Here is a 19941-nt window from a genome sequence, read left to right on the forward strand (position 1 = left end):
AAACATAGATCAATGAATTCTATAACCTGCAAGCAGATGTGCTCTTCCCTACTACTTTACTTTCTTTTGTTCATTACTTGGAGATTACATAAATGCACGAATAAAAGGAATTTATGATTTGTCGTGCAAAAGCTTTTCGCAACCTTGCTAGTAGCTTCTTGTCACACTATCACAGCCATGCAAGGGGCCTCTCTGGCTAGCGAACATTATGTCATTAGCAGTTGGCCGATGGCTAAGATATAATTACTAACTCTCTAAACTATAAAAAATTAGCAAATTGATAAAAGCCGAGCTAGTTTGTACGGTAACCAGTATGGAGATAATGGAAATGCACGACTGAGGGAAAAGGTATGATTCCTTGCACCAAAGTTGTCGGCTCTTTATAGAAGCTTCTTGTGTCACCATCGCAATTCACAACCATTCAAAGTGTTCTCTAGCTGGTTGAAGGGAATGCTATGTGGCCGAGGTATGATTAAGACATAAGTACTAATTTGCTAAACTATAAAGACATAATAAATTAATATTTCGTAATATGGTTGCATTTAATAAGAAAATGAGTAAGTTACAATATTTTTGGGAAAAAGCATATTACAAATTATATATGAAACTCTATTCATATTTCCATATATAGCTCCTCATAACTCTCATTAAAATTGCTTCTGTGTATCTCAACAAATTCTTTGTTCTCATTTTGGAGGGAGGGAGGGAGGGAGGGAGGAGAGGAGGAGAGAGAAAGAGAAGAGAAGAATAGGAGTAGTGGCGTCCAAAAGGTTGCCGATAGGAATTTTGTGACCAACTTAAGAAGGAGGCTTGGAGCAGAGGATGGAGTTAGAAATAGAGCTTCAAGGTTAATTTTGTTTATAAGGATGATAGTGATGCAGATCTAATTATTATCTAATTATTTTTTTATCAGCCGATAATTATTTCTAGCTAACTACTCCACACAAATAAGCACCATCGATAAGTTTCCATTCTAATTAGAAAGAGGACCGAAAAAATACCTGATTGGTATTACATCCATTTGATGTGTATTGGTAAATTTGTAAATTCATATAAAATGCAGGGGTTTTTTTAAGCCTAAAATCTTACTAGTCTGAAAAGCATCGATTTTGTCACGTGTACGCGTGCATAGCACGTGTGATCGGTAATGAGGAGATATAGAAATCCTCGCCTCCTTGCGCTTTCGCTTCTCCCTCTTCCGTTCTGATGGTGACGCGATGGAGGGAGAAGAGCCCCGGGCTCAAAATCCTGTGGATTTGGACATTGGGAACAGCCGCAGGTATAGTATCAACCCCCTTTCCTCCCTCTTTTGCTCGCTCTCTCTCTCTCTCTCCCTCCTTCTCTCTCTCTCTCTCTCTCTCTCTCTTTCTCTTAAACCCTAACTGAATCGTTCACTCTCCCCAGTTCTAATCACCAATGTTGTGAGGACGAGATTACAAGACATGGAGAAGATACTGAGAGAAGAAGACGCCATGCGATCGGAATCCACCGCCCCTCCTGTTGAGCGGGTTAAGGATGAATGATTTTTTCTTTTGGTATCAGCTGAAACTGCATTTTTTGGCGATGTATGAGCTTAAATTGTTTCTCTTCAGAGTATAAGACTATAAGCAGCTTGGAGTTGTGTCTTCACTCCTCTTTTTCTTTTTTTTTTAAATATATATTATTTGGAACGTATTTCTGCTCCATATTCAGTCATAAATTTTTTGCTTCTGCTCGGTTTTATATATGATTTTTGCAAAAACTGAAAACATATGTTTGTAAATTCGATTGTGAAATCGTTGACTTTATTCTGGATGTTTTATCCTATATCTTGCTAAATATATTATCAGCTACAAAATGAGTGTGAGTGTGTATTTTTTTAACTGAAGATGCTAGGTGAAGATCAAATTTATTTCGAGTGTTGTAACTTCTAATGTTAATCAATTCTTCATAGAAGCCCAAACTAAGGCAGCTTTGGTGCTAAATATAAATGATCTCATCTTATTGCAGCATATCTGTGGAATAACTTGTAACAGTGTTTTATATCTTTTCAATTTTGTAAGCATCGAGTTCTAGCATGTCGTGCTGGCCCTATGTAGAAAAAACACTATACACATTACTTTTGGATTTTTCTCCTGCTAGTCTTTAATTTTCACACAATTTGGATGATGCACCTTTGACAATTAATGGCTAGGATTAATTTTGTCAAACCTGAGGACCAAGACTATTTGACATAAAGCTCATAGGCGATGAGGATGTGCAACTAATAGGACCATTGTACCTGGAATGATTTCCTTTCACTGAATAGTAAATAATCTTGGGGAAGTGGGTGCAAAGGAGGAAAAGACAAGAACATTGAGACAGATTAGTGAAGAGGTGGTAATATATTTCAGAGTCTGTTGTAAGATTGGATTCTATGTCATATTAAGCATCAGAGTTATCTACAGTGTATGAGGTGTGGGTAACCATGCTGACAACTAACAATTGTAAATTTAAAGCTCTGGTATTATGGAGATAATGAGATAAGAATCAAAAAGAATGTTTTTGTAATGTAGAAGTTCTCAATCTAACGTAATAGGAATTAAAATTTCATACTTAGGACAAATTATAGTGGGTGGAATTCATTGTTGAAGAGACCAACTCTCTACCAATTTCTAAAAACTGCAAGTAAAAAAATTGATAAGTTTCCTGGTGTCTAATGTGTACTTGATTTGGATAGGTATCCAACATGGATTATAGGAGCAGGATGCGACTGTCTAGGTAGCATAGAGATAAACAAGTACCATAGACATATCCATGACCCTGAAACCTGATGCCTATTGTTATTGTTTTACATTGTAATTCCTTCACCATATGCACATCTTTTATCTTCAAATAGTATCAAGCCTAATAAGTAATATGGTAAAGTGAAATTGAATGTTCTGATGAATATTAAAATCTGATCTCTATTATGTAACTCAACCAAAAGCCATTTCTAGACCTAGTAAAAAAGTTTCCCTTTGTAGTCATGGCTCAGTATGCATCACTAAATTTGTATCCTTTTCTGCCAAATTGCTTTTGCACATTCCTTTTGGGTCAAATTTCACCAGTGTCCAATTATCTAAATCTTGCAAGAAGCCTGCTTTATCTCTGAGCATTCCATAACTTGTGGGATCATAAATTTTCCATTTGGAAGGAATGCCCTTTAGGGAGATATTGTTTGCAAAAATGAATTTTACATGGACATACCCTAGTATACATGAATCAATAAATTAGATATTAATTGATGAATTATGTGCATTTGACTTGGAAAAATATTTAAGATATAACACCGAGGTTAGGGACTTGGAGGTTCATTTTTTGTAGGTCTAAGGACATGGAAATCCATTTTCACCTTTTTGTTTGACTTGTCCAATTTAACAACATCGTGGTCACCCTTGCGGTCCATGTGCTACATTTAATTATATGGAGGCTATTCTTGCTCTGGAGTTGCCAAATTGAACAGTATGGAGGTCATTTTCTCTTTAGATTTGCCTAGTTTAACAGATATTCCTTCTAAGGAGTATATTGTTATCCCACAAATTTTAGCACACTTAAGTATAAGAAAGCCTCCTTTTAGACGTAACTAGTTAGACTTCCATCATAATGGACATTGTAGGGGAAAGGGACAACTGAAAAAAGAAATGAGTTTAGATTGTTTGATGCATATGGTCTCGCACAAGGTCCGCAATCTCGATACCGGGTACTGTATCGGAATCTTATCGGTTCATTACGGTATGGTACGACACGTTACACCTTTGTATTGAAATAATTCTTTTACTATTTTTCTTAATTTTTATCTCAGTACACTTCAACACAGGTCGGTACACCTCGATATAAGCCAGTACGTACCTCGGTACGGGGCAGTATGGGCTTGTACCGGCTTGAAATTAAGTTTTGTACCGATTTTTCCTCAGTACGTTACAGTACGTTACGGGGTGGTACGGCAGACCATGATCTTGTATAATCACGAGTCACTTTTCCGACAAATTCGTAATATTTATTGAGAGTGTTCATTTCACATACGTTGTACAGATTTAACTTGATATGTTTTGAAGACAAAGCAGATTGTGCTTATAAAAGAGATAGTGATTTCATTCTCCTAGGTATTTAGTTATTGATTTCATTCTCCTATGTATTTTCAGCTACAAAACGGTGGACATTCCTGTTTAAAGGATCTATGGACGATTGGAAACTGTGTCCAACATTTATTATTCAGAGAGCAGGGATGTCTACCTAAGCCTCTGGTATTTGGAAAACACAGAGTTACCAATATTGAGGATGCATTATGATGCTACCCTCCAGCCTCTAGATGAAAAGACTCACCTTTGCTGCTCCTCATCCCCTAATATTGTTTTCTATCTCTGCTATATAATATCTAAAATATCTTGTGGAAAGCCTCTATCAGTGATTGGGAGTGATAATTCTTTTGCTATTAATCACCATTAGAACAAAATTCTTGTCATTTTTGGATTCCTTTTGAATTGGCTCTGAAATATCAATATCCAACAATATGCATCACCATTCTGCATATCGTGCTTTTGTGATGGGGAGGGGACCTCCTTGACAGCCTTTTTGTTATATTAGCTATGCTAGTTTACCATTTCCCTGAAATATCCTGATGGACCCAATAACATAGGGTTAGAAACCTTTGTGATGGATGATAAATGGTCAAAGGGTATCTCGGGTTTATGACCTTTATGTCCTTAAACTGGGCATGATGGACCTCAATGTCCCTAAACAAGAGACCTATCTTATCGTACATTCTATAATTTGTATGCCAAAAATTTAAAAACCAATGGATTAGTATGGTATCATATCTCTTTGACATGATCGGCATTGCTATGGGTATCGGATTGACCATCCATACTAGTATACATCAATTGTACTAGTTCGGACTGGTGCATATTAATGAGTATCGTACTAATTGTATTGGTTGGTACTGATGGTTTTTTATTCTTGTTTATGCTACCCGTTTCAGTATGTACTATCAATACTGATACTATTCCAATATCATACCTTTCCAATAGAAAAATGGTACATGGTTTATTACCAATATTTAAAACCTGTTTAATGTTCAAATCAAATGTACATAATTTATTCATTTGTATTCATTTATCATTTCATGTATATCAAGATTTTAAATACTGATGAGATGGCAGGGCGTCCCACCATCTCGAGTGTTGGGACGGGGAACTGTCCTGAGTGTTTCGATGATTATCCCTTGTGTTAGAATGCGAGGCATCCCATTCCATGGAGGAACTGAGAGGGGCCATCCCACGGTATTTAAAATGTTGATGTATAAACATTCTGTTTGTCAGGTCATATAATTTTCAGTAAGTAATTTAATGAAAAAAGTAATGTTATTTTTTTATTCAAGTTCTCTAGCACTTTATTGAGATCTTTGCATTCTCAAGGTCAATTAATGATAGATTCTTGAGTTTACTGGAATCCATGGACTCAGGCAAACAAAAGACTATTTTGTTTTTTTCATCTAAGCGTCTCTTATCTCCAAGAGTTGTTTCTCCCAAGGGGTAGGTTCATAATCCCCTAGCTATGTCTTTTTACCAAATTCCAACTATCCTACCCTTAACTTATTAAATGCAATTTTAGTCTTTAGTTTTCCACTCCTTTTCTTTCCTTGCCTGCTGTATGGATATTTGAATGTTGCAGCTTAAGGTTTCTGTTTATGCTTCTGCATCCTTCATAACCTTTTTAATCTTTTGAAGTAGTAAATTTTAAAACAGGGATTTTTCCCCATTGTCTGCCTTTTGGATGTTAATCTACTATTTTGAAATTTATCAATGCGAACCATTGTATACTTATATATTTTCAACTATTATTTGGTGGCTTATTTTGAGATTTTCTCCATGAGTTCTGCAAGTTTAGATCTCACAAATTTTGGTCAAAGTTGTTTTTTTTTTCCCTGAAGTATTTGCCAATTACCTTGACTGTGAAGTCATAGAGTTTTAGCAGAAGACATTTGGCATATCTTATTAATTTAGATTGTTATATTTGTAATCTAAATTGTAATTATGGGAATTCCAAATTTCTGCCAGAGTAGCAGAGACCACAATTTGATTTTCAACATTTGTTTCCCACCTCGTAAATTGTTATTACAATTCTTAGATGGATCTGCAACATGGACCTTATATTGCTTCTGGTGACAGGAATGTACAGATACAGTAAAATTGTTAGAGATTATGAAATAGTTGACCCTTTGAGAATTTCATATTAAGAATTTTTTTCTGTTCATGGTACTGTGTGTCCTCAGGCACAATAGAACCTAGAAAATGAGTAACAAGACTACCAAACTAGTGTATTCTGACTAGCTGATCTTAATCTAGTAGGTTGGGCAATTTGGCTTCGATATATCTATATTGAAGTCGGACTTTAGTTAGTATCTTGTGGTCCCAGATGACCTCTTGAACTCTAACATATATGTGGAGAAACAGTTAAGGTCGTGGACTTCAAATAAAGTCCAACATATATCTATATTGTAGTCAGACTTTAGTTGGTATTCTTGTGGTCCCAGATGACCTCTTGAACGCTTGCCATATATGTGGAGAAAAAGTCAACGTCATGGACTTCAAATAAGAACCTGATGATAGCAACTCTGCCTTGCATCATTTCTTTTTAGAATGGCTGATTACCCTGCTCTTCTGGTTTTCTGTTGCTTGGAGGACATGGAAGCTGTAGCTTTCATCTTAATACCTGGTGAGGGACCAGGAAGTTTTTACTATTTTATATTTTGAATTCATTTAGACATTACAGGACAATTTTAAAGTCTACGTTCAGTCATCACGTTTCTGACAGCTGTTTACTTAGTAACATAATGTCTAGTAAGATCACATAGTTCTCGCATATGGTGAGAAGGAAATAAACCAGCATGCTGTCTTTGTGAAACAATTTGACTTCCTGCAGCAAGATGTCTCAACTTGATAGATTGGGAGAACAACTAGCAATTTTCAAAGTTATTAGAGGGATGGTATGGGAATCCATCCCGTGTACTCTCAACTAAAGTCAATCCGTTAAAAAGATATCAACCCCTTGAAACACAACCAGAATGGGGTTTTCCTTTTGGGGTTTTGTTGATACGTTTTAAGTTTTCATTGCAGGTATTCACATATAAACCTGAAATTTCCTGTTTTTGGTAAATAAAATATAAGCACTTTTTGAAGAATACTAGTTATAAACTTATAATACACAAGCACAAACACGTCCTCTGAGCTTCTTTTTTTTTTTTTGTTGATGGCAAGTTTCCACAGAGCTTGAGCTTGCTAGCGAGCATAACTGAGCTAGCAACCATTTCTTTCTAATTTTTTGACTATTACATTATTATAAGTACTTTTTTGAGGGAAGATTGGGTGAAGCCTTTATCACATCCCACTTAATTTTTATTGGACATGCTTTTTCTATGAAAAATCAAGGGTTTATTAACCGGAGAGTCATACTATTGACCTAAACTGTCCATGACTTAGTTAAGGCCAGCTTGGTGCTGCCCAAGCTTGACTTGTTAACTAACTTTGAGTTTTGTTAGTTTTCTTAGTTAACAAACCAAAATGAGCTTCTAAGGAAAAAAACCCCAGCTTCTTGCTTAATCAAGTTCAAGCTGTTTGTAAGCTGCTCCGCCATTTGGCAGCCCTATATTACATAGAATACTAGGGCTTTTTTTTCATTTTCAAGCTTCTGAGGCATGAACAGTAGTTCCACTCATTTCATCCCTATTCCTAGAAGCAGCTGCAGGCCATGCACTAGTGCACAATTAACTGAAGCTAATAACTCTGTGACCTTAATCTTCTTGCAGGAAATTATTGCACATGTAATTTTTTTAACCTTCTACTAATTGCGATCTGCTTAGATGGTGGGTTTTAGCGCAATGGTAAAGTTGGTCTATGACTTCTGATTCTCTCTATATTCTGTACATTATTGGGATGCACTTTTTTCTCGCTACTTGTCATTAGCTTCTCATTGATTGATATTGTCATTGAGAAGTTTTAGTGGATTTGAAGAGCTAGTTGGCTACCTATCTGAGGCTATCTCAGCTTTTGTAAAGGAGCACTGCTATTTTAACATAGAAATCTCATTTGAGAATGTGATGCATAGTCACCCATCTCCATATGCTAAAATGAGCAGTGCGACCATAATATAGAAAATTTGACAGTAACTGTGATATAGCTGATATTCAATTTTCCTAGTGCAACAAAATAGGAGCAATAGGAAAAATCATACATTAATTGCATGGCTTATTTTTGTATTACTTTTTGGTGTGCCAAAGCCCTCTAGCTGGCAGGTAAGGTCTCTGAGAGATCGTACAAGAGTTTGAACAAATAACTATAGATCAACTAGTTTCAGGCTATTTTTGCAGGAAAAATCATCAATGATATCCTATAACTAGGTGGTAAACTGCTGAAGATGATTTTTTACTTTAACTATTTTCTCTGCTGCTGCCAAAAAGAAAATCTATTTCCTCTACAAATGGGAAAATGGTTATTCTGTTGTACCCATGGTTCACTAGACATAGGCAACCTTGATGTAGGAATTTAAGCCTCTAATTAGTTTGGACCTGTCACCAGACCCCAAGTCGAGGCAAAAGTAGGTAAGCCTCTTGTTTTGGCTTGATAGCTGTAGCCCGTGGTACCTCTACTCATAGATTGAAGCATCAATATAGCATGATTGCCACCAGCACCTTCATCGACATCCATATCTCAGCCCTGCTAATTTCCTGAAACATTTATGTTCTTGTTGATGTCTCATAGATCTAAGTAAGATATCATTTACATTTCTTTCATACTGGGGCCATGTCTCAGTAGAACTTATTGCAGCCACAACAGAAGCAACACAGGCTCTCATCCATGAAGGGTAATTTTGGAATCGAAACACTAGATCTAACCTGAATCTACCTCTAATACGAATCTTGTAGTTCCCTGACCAGGTTTGTTTTTCAAACCCTTAATTAAACACTTTTCCTAACAGATTAGAAAATCATTAGTCTATCTCTACTTCAATTTCCTTGCCTGCGAGAACTATCCTTCATAGTGACCTAATTTTGAAATGGGCAGTGAAAGGATCTCCTGTTGCTTGATTTGATAAGTCCAACAAGACCAACTCTGTTGACCACAAATGCTGCCTTCCATAATGCCAGATCACTGCAGGATGCATCACATCGAAAAGTTCTGATCAGCTGGACACTCTTGGAACGAACTTTAGCAAAACTTCTGTGAAGTGTCATTCTGTACATTTACTATATCTTGTGCATCAAATAAATGTCATATTCCAGAAGCTTTGTCAGTTAATCAGCTTCAGCTACATTGTTGCACTCAAGGGTCTTCACCTCCAGTCTTTCTGAGTTGATCTACAGCATCAGATGAACTTTACATGGTTGACAGGATCAGTTTGTGCTGCCTATGATGATGCCCAACTGTCTTTAGGTAACAAAAAGAACCACATGCAAAAACTGCGTGAGATTCCACTGGATACTCGAGATGTCTTAATAGCAAATCACCATTTCTGCTGAGGCCGCACTGATGGGCTGCTGAGTTTTCTTCAAGTACCAAATGATGCTTTCTGTATCAATATATTGATATTATGATCTCTGAGTAAATCACAAGCATGAAAGGTTCGTTGTACTCGTGTAATCTCACTGTAGGATGTAATCTAATAAGGCACTTATCCAAGGAAGTGTTTATGGCAGCACATACTTACAAAGATACCTACTCCTAAAGTTGCACTAAAGTAACTCAAGGAGGATGACATCAGTAAGAAGGTGATGATCTACATGTGATAACATCAGAATTCAATGACCATTCTCAAGCATACCCATCAAAAGATACATTCCACGACGCCTACAGGGTGATCACTGTCAGGCCAAAACAGCAACTTACAAAATTGATGAGCTCAAACAGTAACTTCTCTATGTTGGTCATGTTGGTGGAAAAATGGACCACCCCACAAATGTAATTATAGCACCCAAATCCATCAGCAAGCTCGAGCTCATCCTAAGTGATTGAGCTCTTCCGCTCTCGAGCTCATCCTAAGTGATCGGGCTCTTCCGCTCTCGAGCTCATCCTAAGTGATCGAACTCCCTAAGTGATCGAGCTCTTCCGCTCTCGAGCTCATCCTAAGTGATCGGGCTCCTCCGCTCTCGAGCTCATCCTAAGTGATCGGGCTCTTCCGCTCTCGACCTCATCCTAAGTGATCGAGCTCTTCCGCTCTCGAGCTCATAGACCAGAAGGCCGAGACCAGAAGGCCGAGCACAGCAGGCCGAGCACAGCAGGCTGCCGAGCACAGCAGGCCGAGCACAGCAGGCTGCCGAGCACAGCAGGCTGCCGAGCACAGAAGGCCGAGCACAGAAGGCCGAGCACAGAAGGCCGAGACCAGAGAGCGCCGACCAGAAAGGCAACCCCGCCGAGCCCATGCCTTAGCCAAATATCCAATCTCCGCCTAACCCTCCAAAGGATCTGACAACTAAATATATGACTCCACTTCAATCTGCCACCATCCCCAAGTCATTAAGGCACAAGATCTCCGCAGGCATTCGGCACACCCTATCATTAATGCATGAGACCCCCTCAGGCCTCCAATGCACTCAGTCATTAAATGAACACGGCTCAAGATGATCTCCGGATCACTGAACCATCAAAGAGTACGGCTCTTTCTGACCACCGGTTCACTCAGCAATCAATGCACTTGTCATCTACGGACCCCAGGCCCACCACGGCCGGCGGTTCAACCACCCCAACGGGTCCGATCAATCGTGACAGCTCCCTGAAAGTGACGGTAACCCATTAATTCGCCCAGTCACATCACAGGTAATCCGGCCACCCTCCCTATAAAGGGGAGCTTCTCCCTCTAAGAGGGGGGAGGCCTCTTCCTCCCGAGAGGAAAAATCCGAAGCTCTCTCTGTCTTCTCCACATACTCTCTTCCCTGCTCTCTCCACATACTTGCCCCCTCTGACTTAGGCATCGGAGGGCCGGCGCCGGGGAGCCCGGCCACCGGCTTTTTTGCAGGACAGGACAGGACTGGACGCACCACCCCTCTTCGGACTTGCACACCCCCCGCGGCGGAGGACGCGGCCGGCCGGCGCACCGCCGTCCGCCCCCTGCAGCAGCGGAGCTCCTCCTTCCCCGGCTTCGCGGCGGCCCCCGGGTCCAATTTCCAGCAACAGTTGGCGCTAGAGGAAGGGACCGAGTTCGCTGCCATGAAGCTAAGAAGCAAAGGGGCTTCCAATGCCTCTCAACGACCTCCACCTAGTCCGGAGCGTTCCGTCCGGAACTCATCACCTCCGACCGAGTCAGTTCATCAAGTTCGGCCGGAGCAGTTCGATGCCCTGGTACAACAAGTGCAGGCCCTGGCTACCGCTGTCCAAAGCCTGCAACCCAGGGGCATCCCAATGGCACCGCCTCCTCCAGCTCCAGTTCAACCGGAGCCCCCTACAAGCGGGTTTCCCCTTCGAGTATCATGCTCCAAGTCCCAAACGCTCAGTCCAAAATTCACCATCAAGATCTCCGGTAGATCAAGTTCCACAAGTCCAACTCGAGCACTTCGATGCGCTTGTGCAGCAAGTCCAAGCGCTAGCTATTTGCAGCCCAAAGCCTGCAACAAGTGGAGGCCCCTCCTGTGCCGCCTCCACGGAATCATGTGAAGCAGAGGAAGAAACTTTCTCCTGACTCCCGAGCCATCTCGAATCAGGCATGGCTCCCGCTGCAACGACGTATGTGGGGGCAACCAGTGAGAAGTAGTAGTCCAAGTCTCACGTCAACGAGTTGGGGGGAAAGAGAAATAAAAGCTGAGGTCTAGAGAAGGAAAGTTATGGAGCTTTAAAATGGGATTGTAAGCCTCTGTGACAAAGGGTACAGCCCCATTAAATCCCATTATCCTTCCAAGTCTTCTGTCTTCCGGCAGCAAGCAAGAAACCAGCATGTACTCCCTCCTTACGGGCGTAAGTCCTTGGGACGGCGCCCGCGACATTGCTCCCCTTTCAGAGCGTCGCCATCACTGAAGCCCCCGCCGAGCTCATGCAGACCGAGCTCAGAAACTCGAGCGCAAAACACCTAAAAAATCAAGCCAAAGAAGGCCGGTGCCGAACCAAGTCCTGAGGGACTTCGAAGCTCGAGAGCTATCAAAATATCTCCAAAAGGTACAGGACGCCACTTTGGCTTCAAATAAATTCAATATTTTATCTATTTTCAGGTTAGCCAACGAGCTCGGCTCGTTCTCCTGCCCTGACCACGGTCAGGATGCCCTGAGACGTCAGGATGCCCCAACATATTGGGATGCCCTGCCACAACGGGATGCCCCGGCTATAGGGACGCCCGAGACGTCGGGATATGAGTTAGCGGTCCTCTCTGACCGGACGAGCTCGGCTCGTGCTCCATCGGCTATGAGTTAGCGGTCCTCTCTGACCGGACGAGCTCGGCTCGTGCTCCATCGGCTTCCACCGTCGAGCTCGGCTCATGCTCCCCGAATATGAGTTAGCGGTCCTCTCTGACCGGACGAGCTCGGCTCGTGCTCCATCGGCTTCCACCGTCGAGCTCGGCTCGTGCTCCCCGAATATGAGTTAGCGGTCCTCTCTGACCGGACGAGCTCGGCTCGTGCTCCATCGGCTGAGTTAGCGGTCCTCTCTGACCGGACGAGCTCGGCTCGTGCTCCATCGTCTTCAGCCAACGAGCTCAGCCCGCTCTTCTATTTTTGGATCTCTGCCGACGTCCCCAAAGAACGGAGTCCGAGCAGAGAAGCGTCTTCAGTCGCCTCGGCGCAAGGACGCACACGGTACAAGGTACCCATTCATTTAATGTCTTTACATTATTTTATTCTTGGACTTTTCTCTGCCGACGTCCCCAAAGAACGGAGTCCGAGCAGAGAAGCGTCTTCAGTCGCCTCGGCGCAAGGACGCACACGGTACAAGGTACCCATTCATTTAATGTCTTTACATTCTCATTTATCTTTACTTGGATTCTTCTCTGCCGACGTCCCCAAAGAACGGACTCCGAGCAGAAAAAGCGTCTTCAGTCGCCTTGGTGTAAGAACGCTCACAGCACCAGGACGATCGATGACTGAACTACTTCCTTCGCCCGAGCCAAAAAGCAGCTCGGACTCGGAAGTCGGGGGGTAGTGTTGGTGGAAAAATGGACCACCCCACAAATGTAATTATAGCACCCAAATCCATCAGCAAGCTCGAGCTCATCCTAAGTGATTGAGCTCTTCCGCTCTCGAGTTCATCCTAAGTGATCGGGCTCTTCCGCTCTCGAGCTCATCCTAAGTGATCGAACTCCCTAAGTGATCGAGCTCTTCCGCTCTCGAGCTCATCCTAAGTGATCGGGCTCTTCCGCTCTCGAGCTCATCCTAAGTGATCGGGCTCCTCCGCTCTCGAGCTCATCCTAAGTGATCGGGCTCCTCCGCTCTCGAGCTCATCCTAAGTGATCGGGCTCTTCCGCTCTCGAGCTCATCCTAAGTGATCGGGCTCTTCCGCTCTCGAGCTCATCCTAAGTGATCGAGCTCTTCCGCTCTCGAGCTCATAGACCAGAGAGCCGAGACCAGAAGGCCGAGACCAGAAGGCCGAGCACAGCGAGCCGAGCACAGCAGGCCGAGCACAGCAGGCCGAGCACAGCAGGCGGCCGAGCACAGCAGGCCGAGCACAAAAGGCTGCCGAGCACAGAAGGCCGAGACCAGAGAGCGCCGACCAGAAAGGCAACCCCGCCGAGCCCATGCCTTAGCCAAATATCCAATCTCCGCCTAACCCTCCAAAGGATCTGACAACTAAATATATGACTCCACTTCAATCTGCCACCATCCCCAAGTCATTAAGGCACAAGATCTCCGCAGGCATTCGGCACACCCTATCATTAATGCATGAGACCCCCTCAGGCCTCCAATGCACTCAGTCATTAAATGAACACGGCTCAAGATGATCTCCGGATCACTGAACCATCAAAGAGTACGGCTCTTTCTGACCACCGGTTCACTCAGCAATCAATGCACTTGTCATCTACGGACCCCAGGCCCACCACGGCCGGCGGTTCAACCACCCCAACGGGTCCGATCAATCGTGACAGCTCCCTGAAAGTGACGGTAACCCATTAATTCGCCCAGTCACATCACAGGTAATCCGGCCACCCTCCCTATAAAAGGGGAGCTTCTCCCTCTAAGAGGGGGGAGGCCTCTTCCTCCCGAGAGGAAAAATCCGAAGCTCTCTCTGTCTTCTCCACATACTCTCTTCCCTCCTCTCTCCACATACTTGCCCCCTCTGACTTAGGCATCGGAGGGCCGGCGCCGGGGAGCCCGGCCACCGGCTTTTTTGCAGGACAGGACAGGACTGGACGCACCACCCCTCTTCGGACTTGCACACCCCCAGCGGCGGAGGACGCGGCCGGCCGGCGCACCGCCGTCCGCCCCCTGCAGCAGCGGACCTCCTCCTTCCCCGGCTTCGCGGCGGCCCCCAGGTCCAATTTCCAGCAACAGGTCACAATGGAATAACTGTGAGAGGATAAAACCATCGAATTCCAGGGATTTAAATAGATCATAGAATCAAGTACTAAACAAGCTATATCAAAAAGCGAGTGAAATATGGAAGCACGAGCCCCTTGAGAAATGCTTAACATGATGCAGAGAAGTGAATTGAAGATGTATAATACCGAATTCACAATTGCAAGCAGCTACAACAATTTGCATCAGCCTAGGGTGAAGTATATGACAGGTTGTTGAAGAAATTACTTGAATTTCTCCACAAGTAACTCTTGAAGAGCACTTCTTACAGAAAAGCAGAACTCATGATGATCCCCTGATCCTGGACAATCTTTTCCGCTTTCGGTTCTTTTTCCTAGCGGCACTCTTGTGGGCATCACTTTTCGAAGTAGGAGGAAGAGCTAGAGTACTATCAGGTGGCCTGCCAACAAATGTTCTCCCTTTCTTACAGACCCATTTCAATGGTAAATTTTTGTCACTTTGGCAATATCTCCAGTAGTAGTAAGCTCCACTAATCCTTGAATTTTGTCCTGCATTTGCCTGGCCCATGCCATTGACTGATCAAGTGAGAGGGAGTCATCCATAGGCTTTCTCCAAAGATTGAGTAGGACATGTTCAAATGACTGATATGACAATGTAGGCTGATACTCTTTTCGATGTCGGCACATCATGTTAACCTTTATGATATGCTTGCAAAGGTTCCCCTGCATCGACCACGAACAGTCACATAGAGCAAATTCTGATCCTGGATTCCAGACCATGTGTGTGTGGCTACCATCCTCCTGGCTTACAACCTTGGCGAAAAGGTGCTCCTCATCGTCAAACACAACAGCATCATCTGGAATTTGCAATGCCCTGTGCCAAGAAGTGGAAGAAATGTATTCCTCTTTCACTGCTGGAAATGATCCACTCTCATCTGCATAGAGATCAAGCCAGTAGCCAGAGTGTAGCTCAGTCGTCAGTTTGTGCACCAACCAATCCACACGTTGGAGTGCACCCAAATGTGAATCATCATAAATTTTGAGCTTAAGCTTAACATGGTATCCTTCAGTGGCACCGCATGACTCCTGGCCGGCTAGTGGAAGACTCCTAATAGTTGCAAGCCACATTTCTATCATAAAAAACTGAATGAGTGCACATAGAATGAGATAAGCATACACAGAATGGAGAGTGATGAAATTATCAGCCTCTTACCAATTTTGGGAACCCAACATGCCTTGAAATATTGCATGAAGGTAGTCTGATCTACAAAATCCTGAAATAATTCTTCCAGAGCATCCATATAATCTACTTTACTCCAGACACTGTCCATAATTTTGCCAAGACGCTTAAATAATTCTTGTTGAACTTCCATGTTACCGCATTTTTTGACAACATTTTTATGCCACGATCTACGAATCCGCCAAAGGGAGAAGAGAACAGGGCAGCAAAATACATCCCTGAAGTACATGTGATGGGTTAATGACCATGAAATTGCATTGCAGAAGGTTGGAAATCTTAAACAACATACAAAAACTAGTGTCTTACCTGATTGGGTCAATCTCTGAAGCTGGATCATCAATAATGAATCCACCAATTTTAAAACCTGAATCAACTGCACGAACTCTATCTGCTAGTGCTTTCATCCATTTAACGACGTCCTGCTTAGCAATAGTACGGGTTATAACCCAAGCAACAGGAAGAGCATGCTGTCTTGAGTCAAACGCAAGGAGTGTGTACAGAGGATACTGCAACAACCAAAAAGGACACACCATAAGATCCACATTTAATCAATAGTCACCCATCGATATAGCTAAAACTGTTTGCAAAAAAGCAGTAGCTAAAATTGCTCACTCATTTTGCTATCATTTAATGCAAACATACAGTGTTGGTTCCTGTTATTACAAGCAGTAAAAAGTTTTAATTTTTTTAAGGTCAATTGTTTTCAAGAGCTATCTTTCAAAGGAGCGTATGATATTTCTCAAAGCACAAAAAAAAAAAAGGATGCCAATCATCAATCAAATACCTTCAGTTTGCTTATGCCAAAAGATGAGTCTGATGCTAGAAGACTTTGATGACCAAATCGAATCATCTGCTGCAACTGCCACTCTGTTTGGATTCCCAAGATAAAGGGATCCGTCTCGGTAGAATCCTGGTAGAAGAAAACTGATTTCCTATTCTTTTCAACCCACATGCGAATGCTAGCTTGGTCATCAAGATCCAGCTCATGGGTAGACCTCTTGATGATCATCCCAAGCTTCTGGACATACTGCGAAGCAAGACTATTGACCTTCGCATTCGAACCACAGTAACGCTGCACACCTTCTATGTGTTTCTGCAACACATTCTCCTCAGGAATGCCAAGGTAAATCAAAGACATGGTCTGCTGCTGTATTTCACTACAAATGTATGGAATCTTCTTGGCACCAGGACCGATAGCATCACGGTCGAGCGGCCCATGGCATATAAAACCAGCCTTGTTAATGTGCCGCCTTTCATGATATATGATGAGCGCGATCGAAGGGCGGGCATACAAGCGCTTCACAGCAAAATGGCAGGTGCATCCACGCATCGACTGCGGCCGAGCAGCACGGTTTCTCGTGTTCAGCCGGTATCTCCGGCTTGGCAAGATGCTCCCTCCCTCCCCATAATTCTCAGGACCAAATGAACACCAATAGCTTAAACAAACACAAAAACAGCTGAAAATTAGACTATAGATTCTCAAGAACACAAGAATCTGATTAAGTGTTTGAGAGAATCTCGAGGGGCTTACAGCCTGTATTGGAGGTATTCATCGCTTTTGTATTCCTTCAAGCTGCCCTTTTCTCTTTTCCGGCCCCTTTCGATGTGGAATCTAGTCGGGCACTCCGCGTTCGAGCATTCGCCGCTTATGAATGCATCGACACGAGCATAGGGAATGAGAGCTACATCATCGACGTGGTGTTCGGTGGTTCCGAACTTGGTCCAGGTCAAGTCGGCGGCCGAGAACTCCTCGTCCGGAGGATCTTGAACCGGTATGTCGTCAATCGAATCTTTTACCTCCATTTACTTGTTTTATGCTTTCAAGAACTTAGAGTTACGACCATACCATCTACAAAAATTCGAGCAAAATTATCGAATTGGAAAAATTGATCGATGGCAAATGTCAAACAGAATATCGAATTAAATTTTTCTTTGTTTATCTGTGAAACTTTTGACACGGGAAATTAAGGAGAAAGTAAAAAGGGAGAGAGAGCTAGGGTTAGGGTTCCGGTGGTGAAGGGTTAGGGTTTTGTTAGGAGAGGAGAGTTTCGTACCTCGGGGGGCGTCGGCGACAGCGGTGATGGAGAGATAAGGAGAGGTTGGGGAAGGCCTCGAGAGGGGGGGGGATTTAGCGAACAAGATGGGATGAGGGCCCTTTCTCGTCGGGGCAGGGGCGCCGGCGAGGATTGAGGGCGAGGGATGGGGAGGGGGAAAAGAGTAGGGGTTTGGGGAGGCAAATGAGCAAACAGTCGGCGGACCTTCCTGGTAATTAGGTTTCGAGATCTTTGTAGCTTGCACGCCAAATCGGGTCGAGTCTGGGCCACCCGGCCCATCTTGACCTCCATCCTCATTAGCAAAAGACTATAAGGGGTTCGCAGCAATGTTTTGAAACCAGACTCGAAGGCAACTTGGTTCGACCGATATCATGCATGATGTTGTAAACATATTTTTATTTTCAAAAATTATGAAAAATAAAAAAAAAAAAAGAAGAAGAAGAAAAAAAATCAGAAAAATAAAGAAAATTATCCAAAAAATATATAATTATTTCGTTGCCTCAGAATCCTGCATAGGGAGAAAATTTGATTTTAGGGTGCGAGGCGGTCAAGTATATAATAAATGCCGACAAACCGTAAGGTCTAGCAAAGTCTCGATGTTTCATGTATATTGATGATTAGGGTTGGTTATCCTTATATAAAATTAAAAGTTAGATGATGGCAAGCTGAATGGTATAATCCGACGATTGATGGGTATGAAGGAAGATTTATTCTTTTTTTTCGCACTATAATAATCCAGAATCTTTCATAAAAGAACTAACCAACAAGATGTCATTTAAAATCCTTAGCCTATATAGTACCTAAGAACTATCTAATATATAACCCATGTGAACTAAATACACATCTGCATGAGTTCTTACATATGCGAAAGATAGAACTGAGCTCTAGTTAATTGATATCTCAATTTTTCGTAGCCAAGATAATCGCTTAGCGAATTTTTATAAAAAATAAATTAAACAACTAAGTTGCTATATATAACAAAAGCCAACCAATGCAATACAATCAAGATTAATTGTTGTTCATGAAAATGACTTCAGTGTTTAATACAATACAATAAATCCAGTATCCATCATTTTGCCTACATCTATTTCTCCCCTACTATCTCCTTCTCTTCCCCTCTCTCTCTATATTTGTTTTCATTGCTGTGAACCCCATTCCACCCCTTTTGGTTTTCCCTCCCTTGTTCCCTCCCTCGTCCCCTGCTTCTCTCCTCCTCTTTCTTGTCTTTCCTTCTGCCTCTTTTGTGCCTTTGAGCACCCGCTTTGCCTCAGCGTCTATTTTATTTCCTTGTGTGGCTGTGAGCCTCTCTCCGCTTCCTCATTCTTTTAAAGCCGAATATCATGTGATCAAGCCTAACAAGCTTAATAAGAAATAATGCCACATTTGTGACATATGTGGAATATGCAACTGCCACACAATATGTTTCTTTGACCGGTCATACTTTATTTTTCTTGATTTATATCACAATCAATTTTTAAGAGTAATATCAAATAAGAAAAATGGGATTAGATCTAAATTTTTTCATGCATGGACCATGATTCTTCTCATAAGCCATAGAGACTTCATCATTGAGTAAAGCCCATGATGTCAATCTATTGTTGTTAATTTTGATGCAGCCTACAACTCATAGTGATTCAACAAAACCCATTATTCATCAAGATGAAATTATTTTTCTCTATTATTTGATAGGATTGCACTATGTTAATTGGTTCTAGACCATGTTGATCCATCATAAATGTCAAGGTCCTTGGACAATTTATTGATTTAGTTTTATGGTAGAGGGCCCCTAATAAAAGTTCAAACGGTTAAAAAATGATAATAACTCTTACTAAAATTTGCAATATGGATGAAAACTATTGTTTAGGAGTTATTCTTTATGTTGGTCATTTTAAAATATTTTTGAAAAAAAAAGGACAATGTATGAAAGATTCTTAAATTCTCGCATCGTCTCTCTATTTTGTAAAAGAAATTTCGTAACAGAAAAACAAAATAGAGTCTTTGGGGTGCGCAATGCCCTCGACACCACAACTACCACTGTCGTCGGTCATCCTCCTAATGGATGGCCAGCGATCCTTTCATCTAAGGTATCCATTATTGCCCCAACATCTATGCCACTGTCATTCAAAGACTTTGCTCCCTCTTCGTTCAACGGGGTGATCAATGATGACCTCATGGGTCATAGCATCGTCGATCGAAGTTGCAATG

At 42.3% G+C, this 19941-nt stretch overlaps 1 protein-coding gene and 1 long non-coding RNA gene across 3 annotated transcripts; one reads left to right on the top strand and one right to left on the bottom strand.

Moving 5' to 3' along the window:
* Window positions 1-1119: 1119 nt before the first annotated feature.
* LOC113462631 lies at window positions 1120-14749 on the top strand. Of its 2 annotated transcripts, XR_005513290.1 has the most exons (4): window positions 1120-1279; window positions 1405-8932; window positions 9060-9918; window positions 14459-14749. It is a non-coding gene; the product is annotated as an uncharacterized LOC113462631 (long non-coding RNA). The 2 variants fall into 2 exon arrangements; XR_005513289.1 differs by having other exon boundaries at window positions 1405-9918.
* LOC103705694 lies at window positions 14493-17976 on the bottom strand. The gene is given in 7 exon segments (XM_008789513.4): window positions 14493-14937; window positions 14940-15572; window positions 15656-15900; window positions 15989-16188; window positions 16467-17118; window positions 17214-17531; window positions 17737-17976. Coding segments are annotated over 6 exon segments (2175 nt in total). The 5' UTR covers window positions 17486-17531; window positions 17737-17976; the 3' UTR covers window positions 14493-14764.
* Between the last annotated feature and the right edge of the window lie 1965 nt (window positions 17977-19941).

Source organism: Phoenix dactylifera, chromosome 9 (assembly GCF_009389715.1).
Source record: "Phoenix dactylifera cultivar Barhee BC4 chromosome 9, palm_55x_up_171113_PBpolish2nd_filt_p, whole genome shotgun sequence".
Classification (NCBI taxonomy): Eukaryota; Viridiplantae; Streptophyta; class Magnoliopsida; order Arecales; family Arecaceae; genus Phoenix; species Phoenix dactylifera.